This window comes from Tachyglossus aculeatus, chromosome 8, assembly GCF_015852505.1.
Source record: "Tachyglossus aculeatus isolate mTacAcu1 chromosome 8, mTacAcu1.pri, whole genome shotgun sequence".
In the NCBI taxonomy this organism is placed as follows: domain Eukaryota; kingdom Metazoa; phylum Chordata; class Mammalia; order Monotremata; family Tachyglossidae; genus Tachyglossus; species Tachyglossus aculeatus.
Window position 1 is genome coordinate 36,621,288 of NC_052073.1, and position 12,973 is coordinate 36,634,260.

The 12,973-nt window shown below is 55.5% G+C and overlaps 1 protein-coding gene across 1 annotated transcript in view; it reads right to left on the reverse strand.

The window, feature by feature from the left end:
• LOC119931791 (nucleolar protein 4-like) overlaps positions 1–8,508 on the reverse strand; it is a 42,031-nt gene extending 33,523 nt beyond the window's left edge. Inside the window, exon 1 of the mRNA XM_038750692.1 lies at positions 8,472–8,508. Within this exon, the coding sequence (XP_038606620.1) occupies positions 8,472–8,474 (3 nt within the window). The 5' untranslated portion in view covers positions 8,475–8,508. The remainder of the gene's footprint in view (positions 1–8,471) is intronic.
• Between the last annotated feature and the right edge of the window lie 4,465 nt (positions 8,509–12,973).

Here is a 12,973-nt window from a genome sequence, read left to right on the forward strand (position 1 = left end):
TGTGTGTGTGTGAGAGACACACACACACCCAGACACAAATGCTCACGCTCTTCTGGGAGATTCGGGGACTTGAAGTGGGGGGCAGGTGCAGGGAGAGGGGGAGATGAGGGGAGATCCGAGGGTGTGACACAAAACACAACACACGCACGCACGCTTTTCTGGGAAATTTGGGAACTCAGGGTGGGGGGTACGACCAAGGAGGAAGGGAGATGAGGGAAGACTGGTGTGTGTGTGTGTGTGAGAGACACACACACACCCAGACACAAATGCTCACGCTCTTCTGGGAGATTCGGGGACTTGAAGTGGGGGGCAGGTGCAGGGAGGGGGGGAGATGAGGGGAGATCCGAGGGTGTGACACAAAACACAACACACGCACGCACGCTTTTCTGGGAAATTTGGGAACTCAGGGTGGGGGGTACGACCAAGGAGGAAGGGAGATGAGGGAAGACTGGTGTGTGTGTGTGAGAGAGACACACACACACCCAGACACAAATGCTCACGCTCTTCTGGGAGATTCGGGGACTTGAAGTGGGGGGCAGGTGCAGGGAGGGGGGGAGATGAGGGGAGATCCGAGGGTGTGACACAAAACACAACACACGCACGCACGCTTTTCTGGGAGATTGGGGCCTTGAAGTGGGGGGCAGGTGCAGGGACGGGGGGGGGAGATGAGGGGAGATCCGAGGGTGTGACACAGCACACACACACGCTTTTCTGGGAAATTTGGAAACTCAGGGTGGGGGGTGGGACATGAGGGAGGAAGGGAGACATGAGGGAAGACAGGGGGGTGTGTGTGAGGCAGGCACACACACACACACACACACACACACACACACAACTGCAGGAGACCCAGGAGAGACTGGGGGAGGGGGAAGAAGAGGAGAGAAGGAGGAGGGAGTGGGGGGAGGGAGAGGAGGCGGAAGGGAGAGGGAGAAGGGGGGGATGAGGACAGGGTGGAAGGAGAGACAGGGGGATGATGGGAGATTCTTCACCTGCAATCGCCTGCACACACACACACACACACACACACACACACACACACTCATTATATATGTTTTGTCATGTATGCATGTATAAAGCACACATTGTGCGTCAAGTGTGCAGCTTCCTACTTCTTCTGAGAGTGGCAAAATCGCCCAGAATCCAAGATTTCCCCACCACCCCCCGAGCAGGAGAGCGACGGGGAGGCGCAGGGAGAGACAGGGACCCGCCGGCCGGAGAGAGCCGGGAGAAAAAGTCAGAGGCCTAGAGAGAAAGTCAGAGAGCCAGGGAGACGGCCGGAGACCCACGGGGAGAGAGCCGGAGATCCGGGGAGCCGGAATCCCATGGAGAGAGAAGTCAGGGACCCAGGGAGGAAGCCAGAGACCCACGGGAGAGAGACAAAAGACCCACAGAGAAGGGAATGTGAGAGGGAGGGAGGGAGGGAAGAAACATTACACTAGAAACCGGGGGCAGGACTGGGAAAGGGCAAACACAAAGGACTCAAGGCCTTATCTCTGCCAGCCGTGGGGGTGTCTACCTCTCTCTCACACACACACACACACACACACACACACACACACACAAGCACCCAAGGGCACCCATCCACGCAGACCCACAGCTGCACGGACGGTCGCCCGCAGACCCACGACTGCACAGACACACCATCACCCCCCCACACCGGACACACCATCACCCGGAAGCGCACAATCACCTGTGGACACACCATCCCTCGGAGGCACACAATCCCCCGCGTACCCACAGTCACCCGGAAACACAATCCCCAGGACCCAAGGCCACCCACGGCCCCACAACCACCCACAGACTCCCAACTGCCCACGCACAACTGTCACCCGGAAACACAATGCCACAGGGCCCACAATCACCCAGAGACACAATCACAGCTACCCACAGCTCCCCTGTGGAATCAGTCATCCCTTCCTCCCTTCCTTCCTTCCTTCCTTCCCTCCTTCCTTCCTTCCGTTTCCTTCTCTCGTTCTTTCTTTTCTTCCATTTCTTTCTCTCTCTTTCGTTCTTTCTTTCTCTCGTTCTCTTCCTTCCTTCCTTCCATTTCTCTCTCTCTCTTTCGTTCTATCTCACGTTATTTCTCTTCCTTTCTTCCGTTTCTTTCTCTTTCTCTCCTTCTTTCTTTCCTTCCATTTCTTTCTCTCTTTCGTTCTTTCCTTATCTCGCTATTTCTCTTCCTTCCTCCCATTTCTTTCTCTCTTTCGTTCTTTCTTTATCTCGCTATTTCTCTTCCTTCCTTCCATTTTTCTCTCTCATTCTTTCTCTCTCGTTCTCTTCCTTCTTCCTTCCTTCCGTTTCTTCCTCTCTCTTTCGTTCTCTCACGTTATTTCTCTTCCTTCCTTCTGTTTCTTTCTCTTTCTCTCGTTCTTTCTTTCCTTCCATTTCTTTCTCTTTCGTTCTTTCTTTCTCGCTATTTCTCTTCCTTCCTTCCATTTCTTTCTCTCTTTCGTTCTTTCTTTATCTCGCTATTTCTCTTCCTTCCTTCCGTTTCTTTCTCTCCCTTTCATTCTTTCTTTCTCTCGTTATTTCTCTTCCTTCCTTCCTCTTTCGTTCTTTCTTTCCTTCCACTTCTCTCTCTCTCATTCTTTCTTTCTCTCATTATTTCTCTTCCTTCTTTCCTTCCTTCCTCCCTCCAACAGGGAATAAGAGAAGGGGGCTTGGGGAGGGGAAACGGGTACTGGGTGGGCACAGGTTGGGCACGTGGTGAAGAAGGAGTTGGATTTTCTTTCGGGGGACAGGGTGGTCTTCCTCAGTCCCCCTCTGTCTCTGTCTCTCACTCCCTTTGTTGACAAACAACCTCTCCCATCTCTCAGTGCCCACACCACAGGGAACAAGGAATCAGCCCTCCGCGGTGGAGGGGATGGGAAAAAGAAAAACACAGAAAAAGAAACACAATGGAAAAAGGAGGAGGAGGAAGAAGAGGAAAGGAAGAAAAGGGAAAAAAGAGAAAAAAGAGAAAGAGAAGATGGGAGGGAGAAGAAGGAGAAAGAGTGGGAGAAGAAGGAGAAAGAGTAGGAGAAGAAGGAGGAGGTGGAAGAGAGGGAGAAGGAGAAGAGGAGAAGGAAAAGGGAAAGAAAAAGAAAATAGGAAAAAGAAACAAAAAGGAGGAGAAGGAGGAGAAGGAAAAGGAGGAGGAGGAGGAGGAGGAGAAGGAAAAGGAGGAGAAGAAGGAGGAGGGGGGGAGAAGAAATGAAAAAGAAAAAGAAAAGGGAGACTTGTAGAAACAAAACATTCGCTTTCTCCTCAACTCGTGACTGGCGAGGACCTTGTCTGCTAATTCATTCACTCAATCGTATTTATTGAGCGCTTACTGTGTGCAGAGCACTGGACTAAGCGCTTGGGAAGTACAAGTTGGCAACATAATTCTAATTCTGTTGGATTGGACTCTCCCAGGCGCTTAGTACAGGGCTGGGAACACGGTAATGATGGTAATGATGGTACTCTTTAAGTGCTTACTATGTGCCAAGCACTGTTCTACACACTAGGGGAGATACAGGTCGGACAGGTTTGGAGCCAGGGTACTTACTGAATGCTCCCCGTGGGCAGAGTCCTGTACTGAACGCTTAAGAGAGTCCAATCCCACAGAACTGGTAGACAGCTCCCAATCAACGGTATTTATTACACTCTGACTGTGTACGGGGCACTGTACTGAGCGCTTGGGAGCATCCAATCCAACAGAGATCGGGCGGACGCGATCCCAGCCCACGGCGAGCTGGTGGTCTAAATACCCAGTGCTATTTACTGAGCGCTTACTGGGTGTAGAGCACTGTCCTGAGCAGCCGGGAGAGCGAAGCCGACTTAGTAGACCTGAGCCCCGTCCTCCCGAAGCTGGCAGATCAAGGGGATATAGTGAGCGCCTCTGGTGCGCAAAGTGCTGCACTGAGCGCTTCGGAGAGTGGGCCGACAGGGTCCCTGCCCTGGAGGAGCCGACAACCCCTTCAACCAGTAGTCACAGTGCTTTGCACATAGTAAGCGCTTAATAAACGCCATCATTATTATTATTATCACTGCCCGAGTGCTACTGTGGGCAGAGCGCTGTACTGAGCGCCTACCACGTGCAGGACGCTGTGCTGAGCGCCTGCTGTGGGCAGAGCACCATGCTCAACAAAGCTGGGCTGCGCCTGCCCCTTTCAGGGTGACGCCCCGGCCGTCTCCCAGGCTTTAATAATAATAATAATAATAATGGCATTTATTAAGCGCCTACTATGTGCAAAGCACTGTTCTAAGCGCTTTAGGGGGTGCTTGCTAAGCGCTTATTATGTGCCAAGCCCTGCCCTAAGCGCTGGGGCAGACACAAACTCATCGGGTCGGGCCCAGACCCTGCCCCACGCGGGGCTCACGCTCTTCGTCCCCATTTTAAAGACGAGGGAACTGAGGCACGGAGAAGAAGAGCGACCGGCCCGAGGTCACGCAGCAGACAAGGAAGCAGCGTGGCTGAGGGGAAAGAGCCCGGGCTTTGGAGTCAAAGGTCATGGGTTCAAATCCCGGCTCTGCCAATTGTCAGCTGGGTGACCTTGGGCAAGTCACTTCACTTCCCTGGGCCTCAGTCCCCTCATCTGGAAAATGGGGATTAAGATTGTGAGCCGCAGACAAGGAAGCAGCGTGGCTCAGTGGAAAGAGCCCGGGCTTTGGAGTCAAAGGTCATGGGTTCAAGTCCCGGCTCTGCCAATTGTCAGCTGGGTGACCCTGGGCAAGTCACTTCACTTCCCTGGGCCTCAGTCCCCTCATCTGGAAAATGGGGATTAAGATTGTGAGCCCCACGTGGGACAACCTGATCACCATGTAACCTCCCCAGCGCTTAGAACAGTGCTTTGCACATAGTAAGCGCTTAATAAATGCAGTCATTATTATTAAAGGGGCAGATCCGGGATGAGAACTCCGGTCCTTATGACTCCCAGATGCTCTAACAACTAGGCCACACTGCTTCTCTATTATCAGTGCGCCCAGCACAGCGCTCAGCACATAGTTAGAGACGCAGCGTGGCTCGGTGGAAAGACAAGCCGCTGCCTGTCAGCTGTGTGACCCTGGGCAAGTCACTACAAGCATTCATTCATTCAATCGCATTTACTGAGCGCTTACTGTGTGCAGAGCACTGTACTAAGCGCTTGGGAAGTCCAAGTTGGCAACATATAGAGACGGTCCCTACCCAACAGCGGGCTCACTTCTCTGGGCCTCAGTTCCCTTCTCTGGAAAATGGGGATGAAGATGGGGAGCCCCACGGGGGACGACCTGATCACCTGGTATCTCCCCCAGCGCTTAGAACAGTGCTTGGCACATAGTAGGCGCTTAACAAATAGCAACATTATTATTATTTGTAAGCGCTGGCTCAAACCCCACGATTATCATCAGTCTATCTGGCAGGCTGAACACCACGATTCCCACCAGTCTAGCGCAGCGCTAAGCACATAGTAAGCGCTCACCAAGCACCAGTTTCCAGTAGAGCGCCTAGCACATAGTAAGCACTTCCCAAACACCACAGTTATTATTATCAGTCTAGCACAGCGCTTGGCACCTGGAAAGCGCTTTATCCAACACCGCGATTCTTAATCACGATTATCGCGCTGATTCCCCCCGTCTGGACTGTCGGCTCGTGGTGGGCAGGGAATGTGTCTGTTTTCGTCATATTGCACTTTCCCAAGCGCTTAGTACAGTGCTCTGTACGTAGTGAGCGCTCAATACGATTGAATGAATGACTGAATGAAGAGTACAGTGCTCTGCACACAGTAAGCGCTCAATTGATCCGACTGACTGAATACCTATAGCACGCTGAGCACCACAATTAATAATAATAACAATAATGATGGCATTTGTTAAGCGCTTACTATGTGCAAAGCACTGTTCTAAGCGCTGGGGAGGATACAACGTGATCAGGTTGCCCCACGTGGGGCTCCCAGTCTTCATCCCCATTTTCCAGATGAGGGAACTGAGGCCCAGAGAAGCGAAGTGACTCGCCCAAAGTCACCCAGCTGACAATTGGCGGAGCCGGGATTTGAACCCACGACCTCTGACTCCCAAGCCCGGGCTCTTTCCACTGAGCCACGCTGCTTCTCACGATTCCTACCGGTCGGTCTAGCACAGTGCCAGACGCACGGTGAGCGCTCAACAAATACTACCATCATCATTATTTTATTTGTACATATCTATTCTATTTATTTTATTTTGTTAGTATGTTTGGTTTTGTTCTCTGTCTCCCCCTTTTAGACTGTGAGCCCACTGTCGGGTAGGGACTGTCTCTAGATGTTGCCAATTTGTACTTCCCAAGCGCTTAGTACAGTGCTCTGCACATAGTAAGCGCTCAATAAATACGATTGATGATGATTATTGTTATTATTATTATTATTAGCACGCCGAACCCCACAATTCTTACCAGTCTAGCACAGCGCTCGACACATAGTAAGCGCTCTCTGAGCGCCACAATCACCAGTAGGACACGGAGCCCATGGGGAGCGCTTCCCAAATATCCCAATTATTACCAGTTACACAGCACAGCGCCGGGCACACAGTAAGCGCTTCCCAAACACCACGGTTATTATCAGTCTATCGAGCACACTCAACGCCACGATTACTACCGGTCCATCTAATAATAATAATGATGGCATTTGTTAAGCGCTTACTATGTGCAAAGCACTGTTCTAAGCGCTGGGGGGGCTACAAGTTGATCAGGTTGTCCCACTTGGGGCTCACAGTCTTTGAGAACAGTGCTTTGCACATAGTAAGCGCTCAATAAATACGATTGATTGATTAATAAATGCCATCATTATTATTAGTATTATTAATCCCCATTTTACAGATGAGGGAACTGAGGCTCAGAGAAGTGACTTGCCCAAGGTCACACACAGTGCTTGGCCCAAAGAAAGTGCCTAACAAAGACTACCATCACCTTTATTGGCATTATTATTATTAGCCAGTGCTCTGCACATAGTAAGCGCTCAATAAATACGATTGATTGATTAATAAATGCCATCATTATTATTAGTATTATTAATCCCCATTTTACAGATGAGGGAACTGAGGCTCAGAGAAGTGACTTGCCCAAGGTCACACACAGTGCTTGGCCCAAAGGAAGTGCCTAACAAATACTACCATCACCTTTATTGGTATCATTATTATTATTAGCCAGTGCTCTGCACATAGTAAGCGCTCAATAAATACGACTGATTGATTAATAAATGCCATCATTATTATTAGCATTGTTAATCCCCATTTTACAGATGAGGGAACTGAGGCTCAGAGAAGTGACTTGCCCAAGGTCACACACAGTGCTTGGCCCAAAGAAAGTGCCTAACAAATACTACCATCACCTTTATTGGTATTATTATTATTAGGCAGTGCTCTGCACATAGTAAGCGCTCAATAAATACGATTGATTAATAAATGCCATCATTATTATTAGTATTATTAATCCCCATTTTACAGATGAGGGAACTGAGGCTCAGAGAAGTGACTTGCCCAAGGTCACACACAGTGCTTGGCCCAAAGAAAGTGCCTAACAAATACTACCATCACCTTTATTGGTATTATTATTATTATTAGCCCACTGAACACCACGATTCCTACCCGTCGATCTAGCAAGGCGCCGGGCGCCCAGTGAGCGCTCACCAAGCGCCCACAGTTACCGGCCGAGCGCCCAGCACATAGTAAGCGCTTCCCAAACACCCCAGGGCACAGAGTAAGCGCTCGCCAAGTGGCATGGTGTCTGTCTCTTAAGCGCTTAGTACAGTGCTCTGCACATAGTAAGCGCTCAATAAATACGATTGATTGATTTGATTGATCGATTGTCTCCTCCTTCTAGACTGCGAGCCCGTCGTCGGGTAGGGACCGTCTCTCTCTGTTGCCGACTTGGACATCCCAAGCGCTCAGTCCAGTGCTCTGCGCACAGTGGGCGCCCAATAAATACGACTGGATGAAAGAGTGAGTGAACTGTTGGGTAGGGACTGTCTCTATATGTTGCCAAGTGCTTAGTACAGTGCTCTGCACGTAGTAAGCGCTCAATAAATACGATTGATGATGATGATGGTGACCAGCTGGCCTGAGTCGGTGGGGAGATTTTCCCCCCAACGTGACCGTCCGGACACGCTTACGTACCCCCCAAAAATGCCACACAGACGCAAAGTTATCATTCCCTGTCCCCTCTCGGTCCTTGACGCCCCCCAGTCCCCCCCAAACCTCAACCGTGTCCGTGGGACCTTTGGGTTGGGGACACTCTGGAGCGCTCCGCGCAGGGTGGGCGCTCAGTCCAGCCCACCAGCCCCTCTTGGTAGTGTCGCCCCCCTCTCCACCCTGGGGATGGGCCTTGATGGTGAGGGGGAGAGAGGGAGAGGAAAACCAAATCAAAGAAGAATTTGGGGGGGGGGGGGGGAGAGAGATGGACGATTAACCCTTTCGACCCACCAGCCCTGGAAAGGGGAGGGGGGCTCTGAAGGTGGGGAAGGGGGAATAAAGATAGCCCGGCTGGTGGTCATCCTTACCATGGGGGAGGGTCTCCCCTGGGGTCTGGGAGAGGGGGTCGCAGGGGCCCGCCCCGGTTTGGGGGTGGGATGAGAGCGTTAATTCATCTCCCCTCGGCACAGGCCGACAGAGGGGGTGGAAGGGAGGGGAAAAAAATCAATGTTTTAGAAAAAAAAAACAAGTGTTCCATTGGAATTAATGGGTTTGTGGCTCCTCCTCCTCCTCCTCCTCTCACACTTTCTTTTTGTGCTTTTGTGCTCTCGGAAGGGGGGGGGGAGGTTGTGTGCGTGTGAGTGTGTATTGGGGGTTGGAGGGGGGGGGTGTCCGTTCTCTCGGGAAGGAAAAGGACGGCGTAACCTTAACCTTTCTCCGGGAATAACGCTAATTACACACAGCCCTAATGACAACTTCTGCCCTGGGAAGAGGGGCCGCTCCGAGGAGGGAGAGACACACACACACACAGAGACAGGGGGAGACAGGGAGAGACACGGGGGAGAGAGAGACACACACACAAGGGGGAGAGAGGACAGGAAGGAGAGGAGGAGATAGGCAGGAAGGAGAGAAGGGATGGAAGCAGAGAAGGAAAGGGATGGAGAGAAGGAAGGAAGGAAGGAAGGAAAGAAGAAAAGGAGAGGAACGAGAGAAGGAAGCAGGAAAGAGAGAAAAAAGAAGGAGAGAAGGAAGGAGGGAGAGAAGGGAGACAGGAAAGAAAGCAGAGAAGGAAGGAGGGAGAAAAGGGAGGCAGGAAAGAGGAGAGAAGGAAGGCAAGAAAGAAAGGAGAGAAGAAAAGGAGAGAGGAAGTAGGGAGAGAAGGGAGGCAGGAAAGGAGAGAAGGAAGGTGGGAGAGAAGGAAGGCAGGAAAGGAGAGAAGGAAGGAGGGAGAGAAGGAAGGCAGGAAAGAGGAGAGAAGAAAGGAAGGGAGGAGGAAGAGAAGGGAGGCAGGAAAAAGAGAAGAAAAGGAGAGAAGGAAGGCAGGAAAAAGGGGGGAAAAGAAAAGGAGAGAAGGAAGAAGAAAGGAAGTAGAGAAAGAAGGAAGGAGAGAGGATAAAAAGGAGAGGTGGGAAGGAGAGAGGGTCGGAGGGAGAGAAGGAAGGCAGGGAAGAGGGGAGAGAAGAAAAGAGGGAAGGAAGTAGAGAAGGAAGGAAGGAGGTGAAGGCGGATGGGAGGAGGAAGGCAGGAAAGGGGAGAGAAGGAGAGAAGGGAGGATGGAGAGAAGGAAGGTGGGAAAGAAAGGAGAGAAGAAAAGGAGAGAAGGAAGGAGAGAAGGAAGGCAGGAAAGAGATGAGAGAAGAAAAGGAGGGAAAGAAGGCAGGAAAAGGGGGAGAAGAAAAGGAGGGAAGGAAGGCAGGAAAGGGGAAGAAGAAAAGGAGGGAAGGAAGGTAGGAAAGAGGAGAGAAGAAAAGGAGGGAAGGAAGGCAGGAAAGAGGAGAGAAGAAAAGGAGGGAAGGAAGGCAGGAAAGAGGAGAGAAGAAAAGGAGGGAAGGAAGGCAGAAAAGAGGAGAGAAGAAAAGGAGGGAAGGAAGGCAGGAAAGAGGAAAGGAAGAAGAAAGGAAGTAGAGAAAGAAGGAAGGAGAGGGGATAAAAGGAGAGGTGGGGGGGAGGAGAGAGGGTCGGAGGGAGAGGAGGAAGGCAGGAAAGAGGGGAGGGAAGAAAAGAAGGAAGGAAGGGGGGGAAGTAGGGAAAGAAGGAAGGAAGGAGAGGGGCGAAGCCGGGCAGTAGGGAAGGGGAGAGGGAGAGGGAGGGGTCAGGGGTCCGTTTGTTCCCGGAGGTGGTTTTTGCCCGAAAGGCCCATCTTCCTCGATGCCCGGGCTGCCCCAGCCCCCTTCTCCGCCCCCCGGGACCAACTTCTCCGCGGAGGGAGGGGTGGTCCTCGACGACAGACACACACACACACACACACACACACACACACACACACACACACACACTCACTCACTCACAGACACACACAGAGAGAGGAAAGTCAGGCGGCGGAGATGGAGCCCCCGCCGCCCCCGAGACCCCTCCCCAGCCCCGGCGGCCCCGCCCCGCCCCGCCCGTCCCCTCCCCCGTCCCCCGGACGGTACCTGAGAGGAGGCGGAGGCGGGGGATGGGGGGGACCGGTCCGGCCCGGTGGTCGAGGGCGCCGAGGTCCCCGGGCACAGCGGGAACGGACAGAGGCGCGGGGCAGCCCCGCCGGCCCGGAGCAAGAGCAGGAGGAGCAGGAGCGGGAGGAGGAGCAGGGGCAGGAGGAGGAGCGGAAAGAGGAGGAGGAGGAGGAGGAGGAGGAGGAGGAGGAGAAGGAGGAGGAGGAGCCCGAGGGCCCGGGCCGGGCCGGCCCAGCGGCGGCCCCACCGGGGGAGGAGGGGGCGGGCCCCACAGGACGGGGAGGCCCGGAGGACGAAGGGGCTGAGGGGGCGGGGGCCGCCGGCGGCCAAGGAAAAAGGCGGACCTTCCTTCTCCTCCTCTTCCCCCGCCTCTTCCCTTTCCTCCCTCTGCTTTCCCCGTCGGCCCCGGGCCCCAGTGGAGAGGCAGCCGGCCCCCCGACCAAGGGACCCATCTCCCGCTCCTTCTCCTCGTCCTCGTCCTCCCACTCCGGCCTCCGGCCTCCTCTCCCCTGGGGCCTCCCCCAGCCATCACGGCCTCCCGGGGGCCTCTCCCAGCGCGCCCGTCATGGCTTCCCGGGGGCCCGTCAGGGCCTCTCCCGGGGCCTGTTATGGCTTCCCGGGGTCCCGTCAGGGCCTCTCCCAGGGCGGCTGTCACGGCCCCCCAAGTCCTGTCATGGCTACCCGGGTCCCGTCACGGTCTCCCGGGGTCCCGTCACGGCCTCTCCCAGGGAGCCTGTCATGGCTTCCCGGGGTCCCGTCATGGCCTCTCCCAGGGGGCCTGTCACGGCCACCCGGGGCCTGTCACGACCTCCCGGGTCCCGTCATGGCCTCTCCCAGGGGGCCTTGTCACGGCCTCCCGGTTTCCTGTCACGGCCTCCCGGTTTCCTGTCCCGGCCTCCCGGGGTCCTGTCCCGGCCTCCCGGGTCCTGTCATGGCTTCCCGGGGTCCCGTCAGGGCCTCTCCCAGGGGGGCTGTCACGGCTTCCCGAGGTCCTGTGACGGCCAACCGGTCTCCTGTCTGTGGCTACCCGGGTCCCGTCACGGCTTCCCGGGTCCTGTCACGGTCTCCCGGGGTCCCGTCACGGCCTCTCCCAGGGGGCCCGTCATGGCTACCCAGGTCCTGTCACGGTCTCCCGGGGTCCCGTCACGGGTACCCGGGCTCTCCCAGGGGGCCTGTCATGGCTTCCCGGGGTCCCGTTATGGCTACCCAGGTCCCGTCACGGCCTCCCGGGTTCCGTCACAGCTTCCCGATAGTCCTGTCACGGCCTCCCGGGTTCCGTCACGGCTTCCCGATAGTCCTGTCACGGCCTCCTGGGTCTTGTCACGGTTTCCCGGGGTCCTGTCGGGGCCTCTCCCAGGGGGGCTGTCACGGCCAACCGGGTCCTGTCATGGCTTCCCGGGGTCCCGTCAGGGCCTCTCCCAGGGGGGCTGTCACGGCCTCCCGGGCTCCCGTCTCTGGCTACCCGGGTCCTGTCTGTGGCTACCCAGGCTCCACATCACGGCCCCCCGGGGCCCCGTCACGGCTTCCCGGGTCCTGTCTAGGTCTCCCGGGGTCCCGTCACTGTCTCTCCCAGGGGGCCTGTCATGGCTTCCCGGGGTGCCGTCATGGCCTCCCGCAAGGGGCCCGTCCCGTCCTCCCGGGGTCCCGTCACGGCCTCCGGATAGTCCTGTCACAGCGGCCTCTCCCAGCGGGCCTGTTACGGTTTCCCAGAGTCCTGTCATGGCGGCCTGTCGTAGAAGTCCTGTCAAGGCCTCTCCCACGGGGCCTGTCATGGCTTCCCGGGATCCTGTCACAGCGGCCTGTCCCAGGGGGCCTGCCATGGCCTCCCGGTGTCCTGTCATGGCTTCCCGAGGTCCTTTCACCCGCAGGCCTCTACCGGTCCCCGACCCGGGAGAGGCCGCAATGGGGGCCACCATGAGGGGCCCAATAGAGGCCATGGCAGGCCCGCAGGGGGCCGCCATGACGGGGCCACCATGAGGGCCCCAATAGAGGCCATGACAGGCCCACGGGGGGCCGCCATGACAGGGCCAGTAGAGGCCAGGACAGGACAGGACCGCCATGATGGCGACACCGGGAGAGGCCTGCGTGACGGGACCTCGGGAGGCCGTCATGACGGGGCCAGTAGAGGCTGCGACAGGACCGCTGGAGGCCTTGATGGGAGGCAGGGAGAGGCCGCCGTGACGGGGCCAGTAGCGGCCATGACAGGACCATGGGAGGCCATATCAGGACCACTGGGAGAGGCCCGTGTGACAGGACCGCCGGAGGCCATGATGGAGGGGACAGGAGAGGCCGCCATGACGGGGCCAGTAGAGGCCATGACAGGACTTCGGGAGGCTGTGACAGGATCACTGAGAGAGGCTGGCGTGACGGGCCCGCCGGAGGCCATGACAGGACAGCAGGAGGCCGTGACATTCATTCATTCATTCAATCGTATT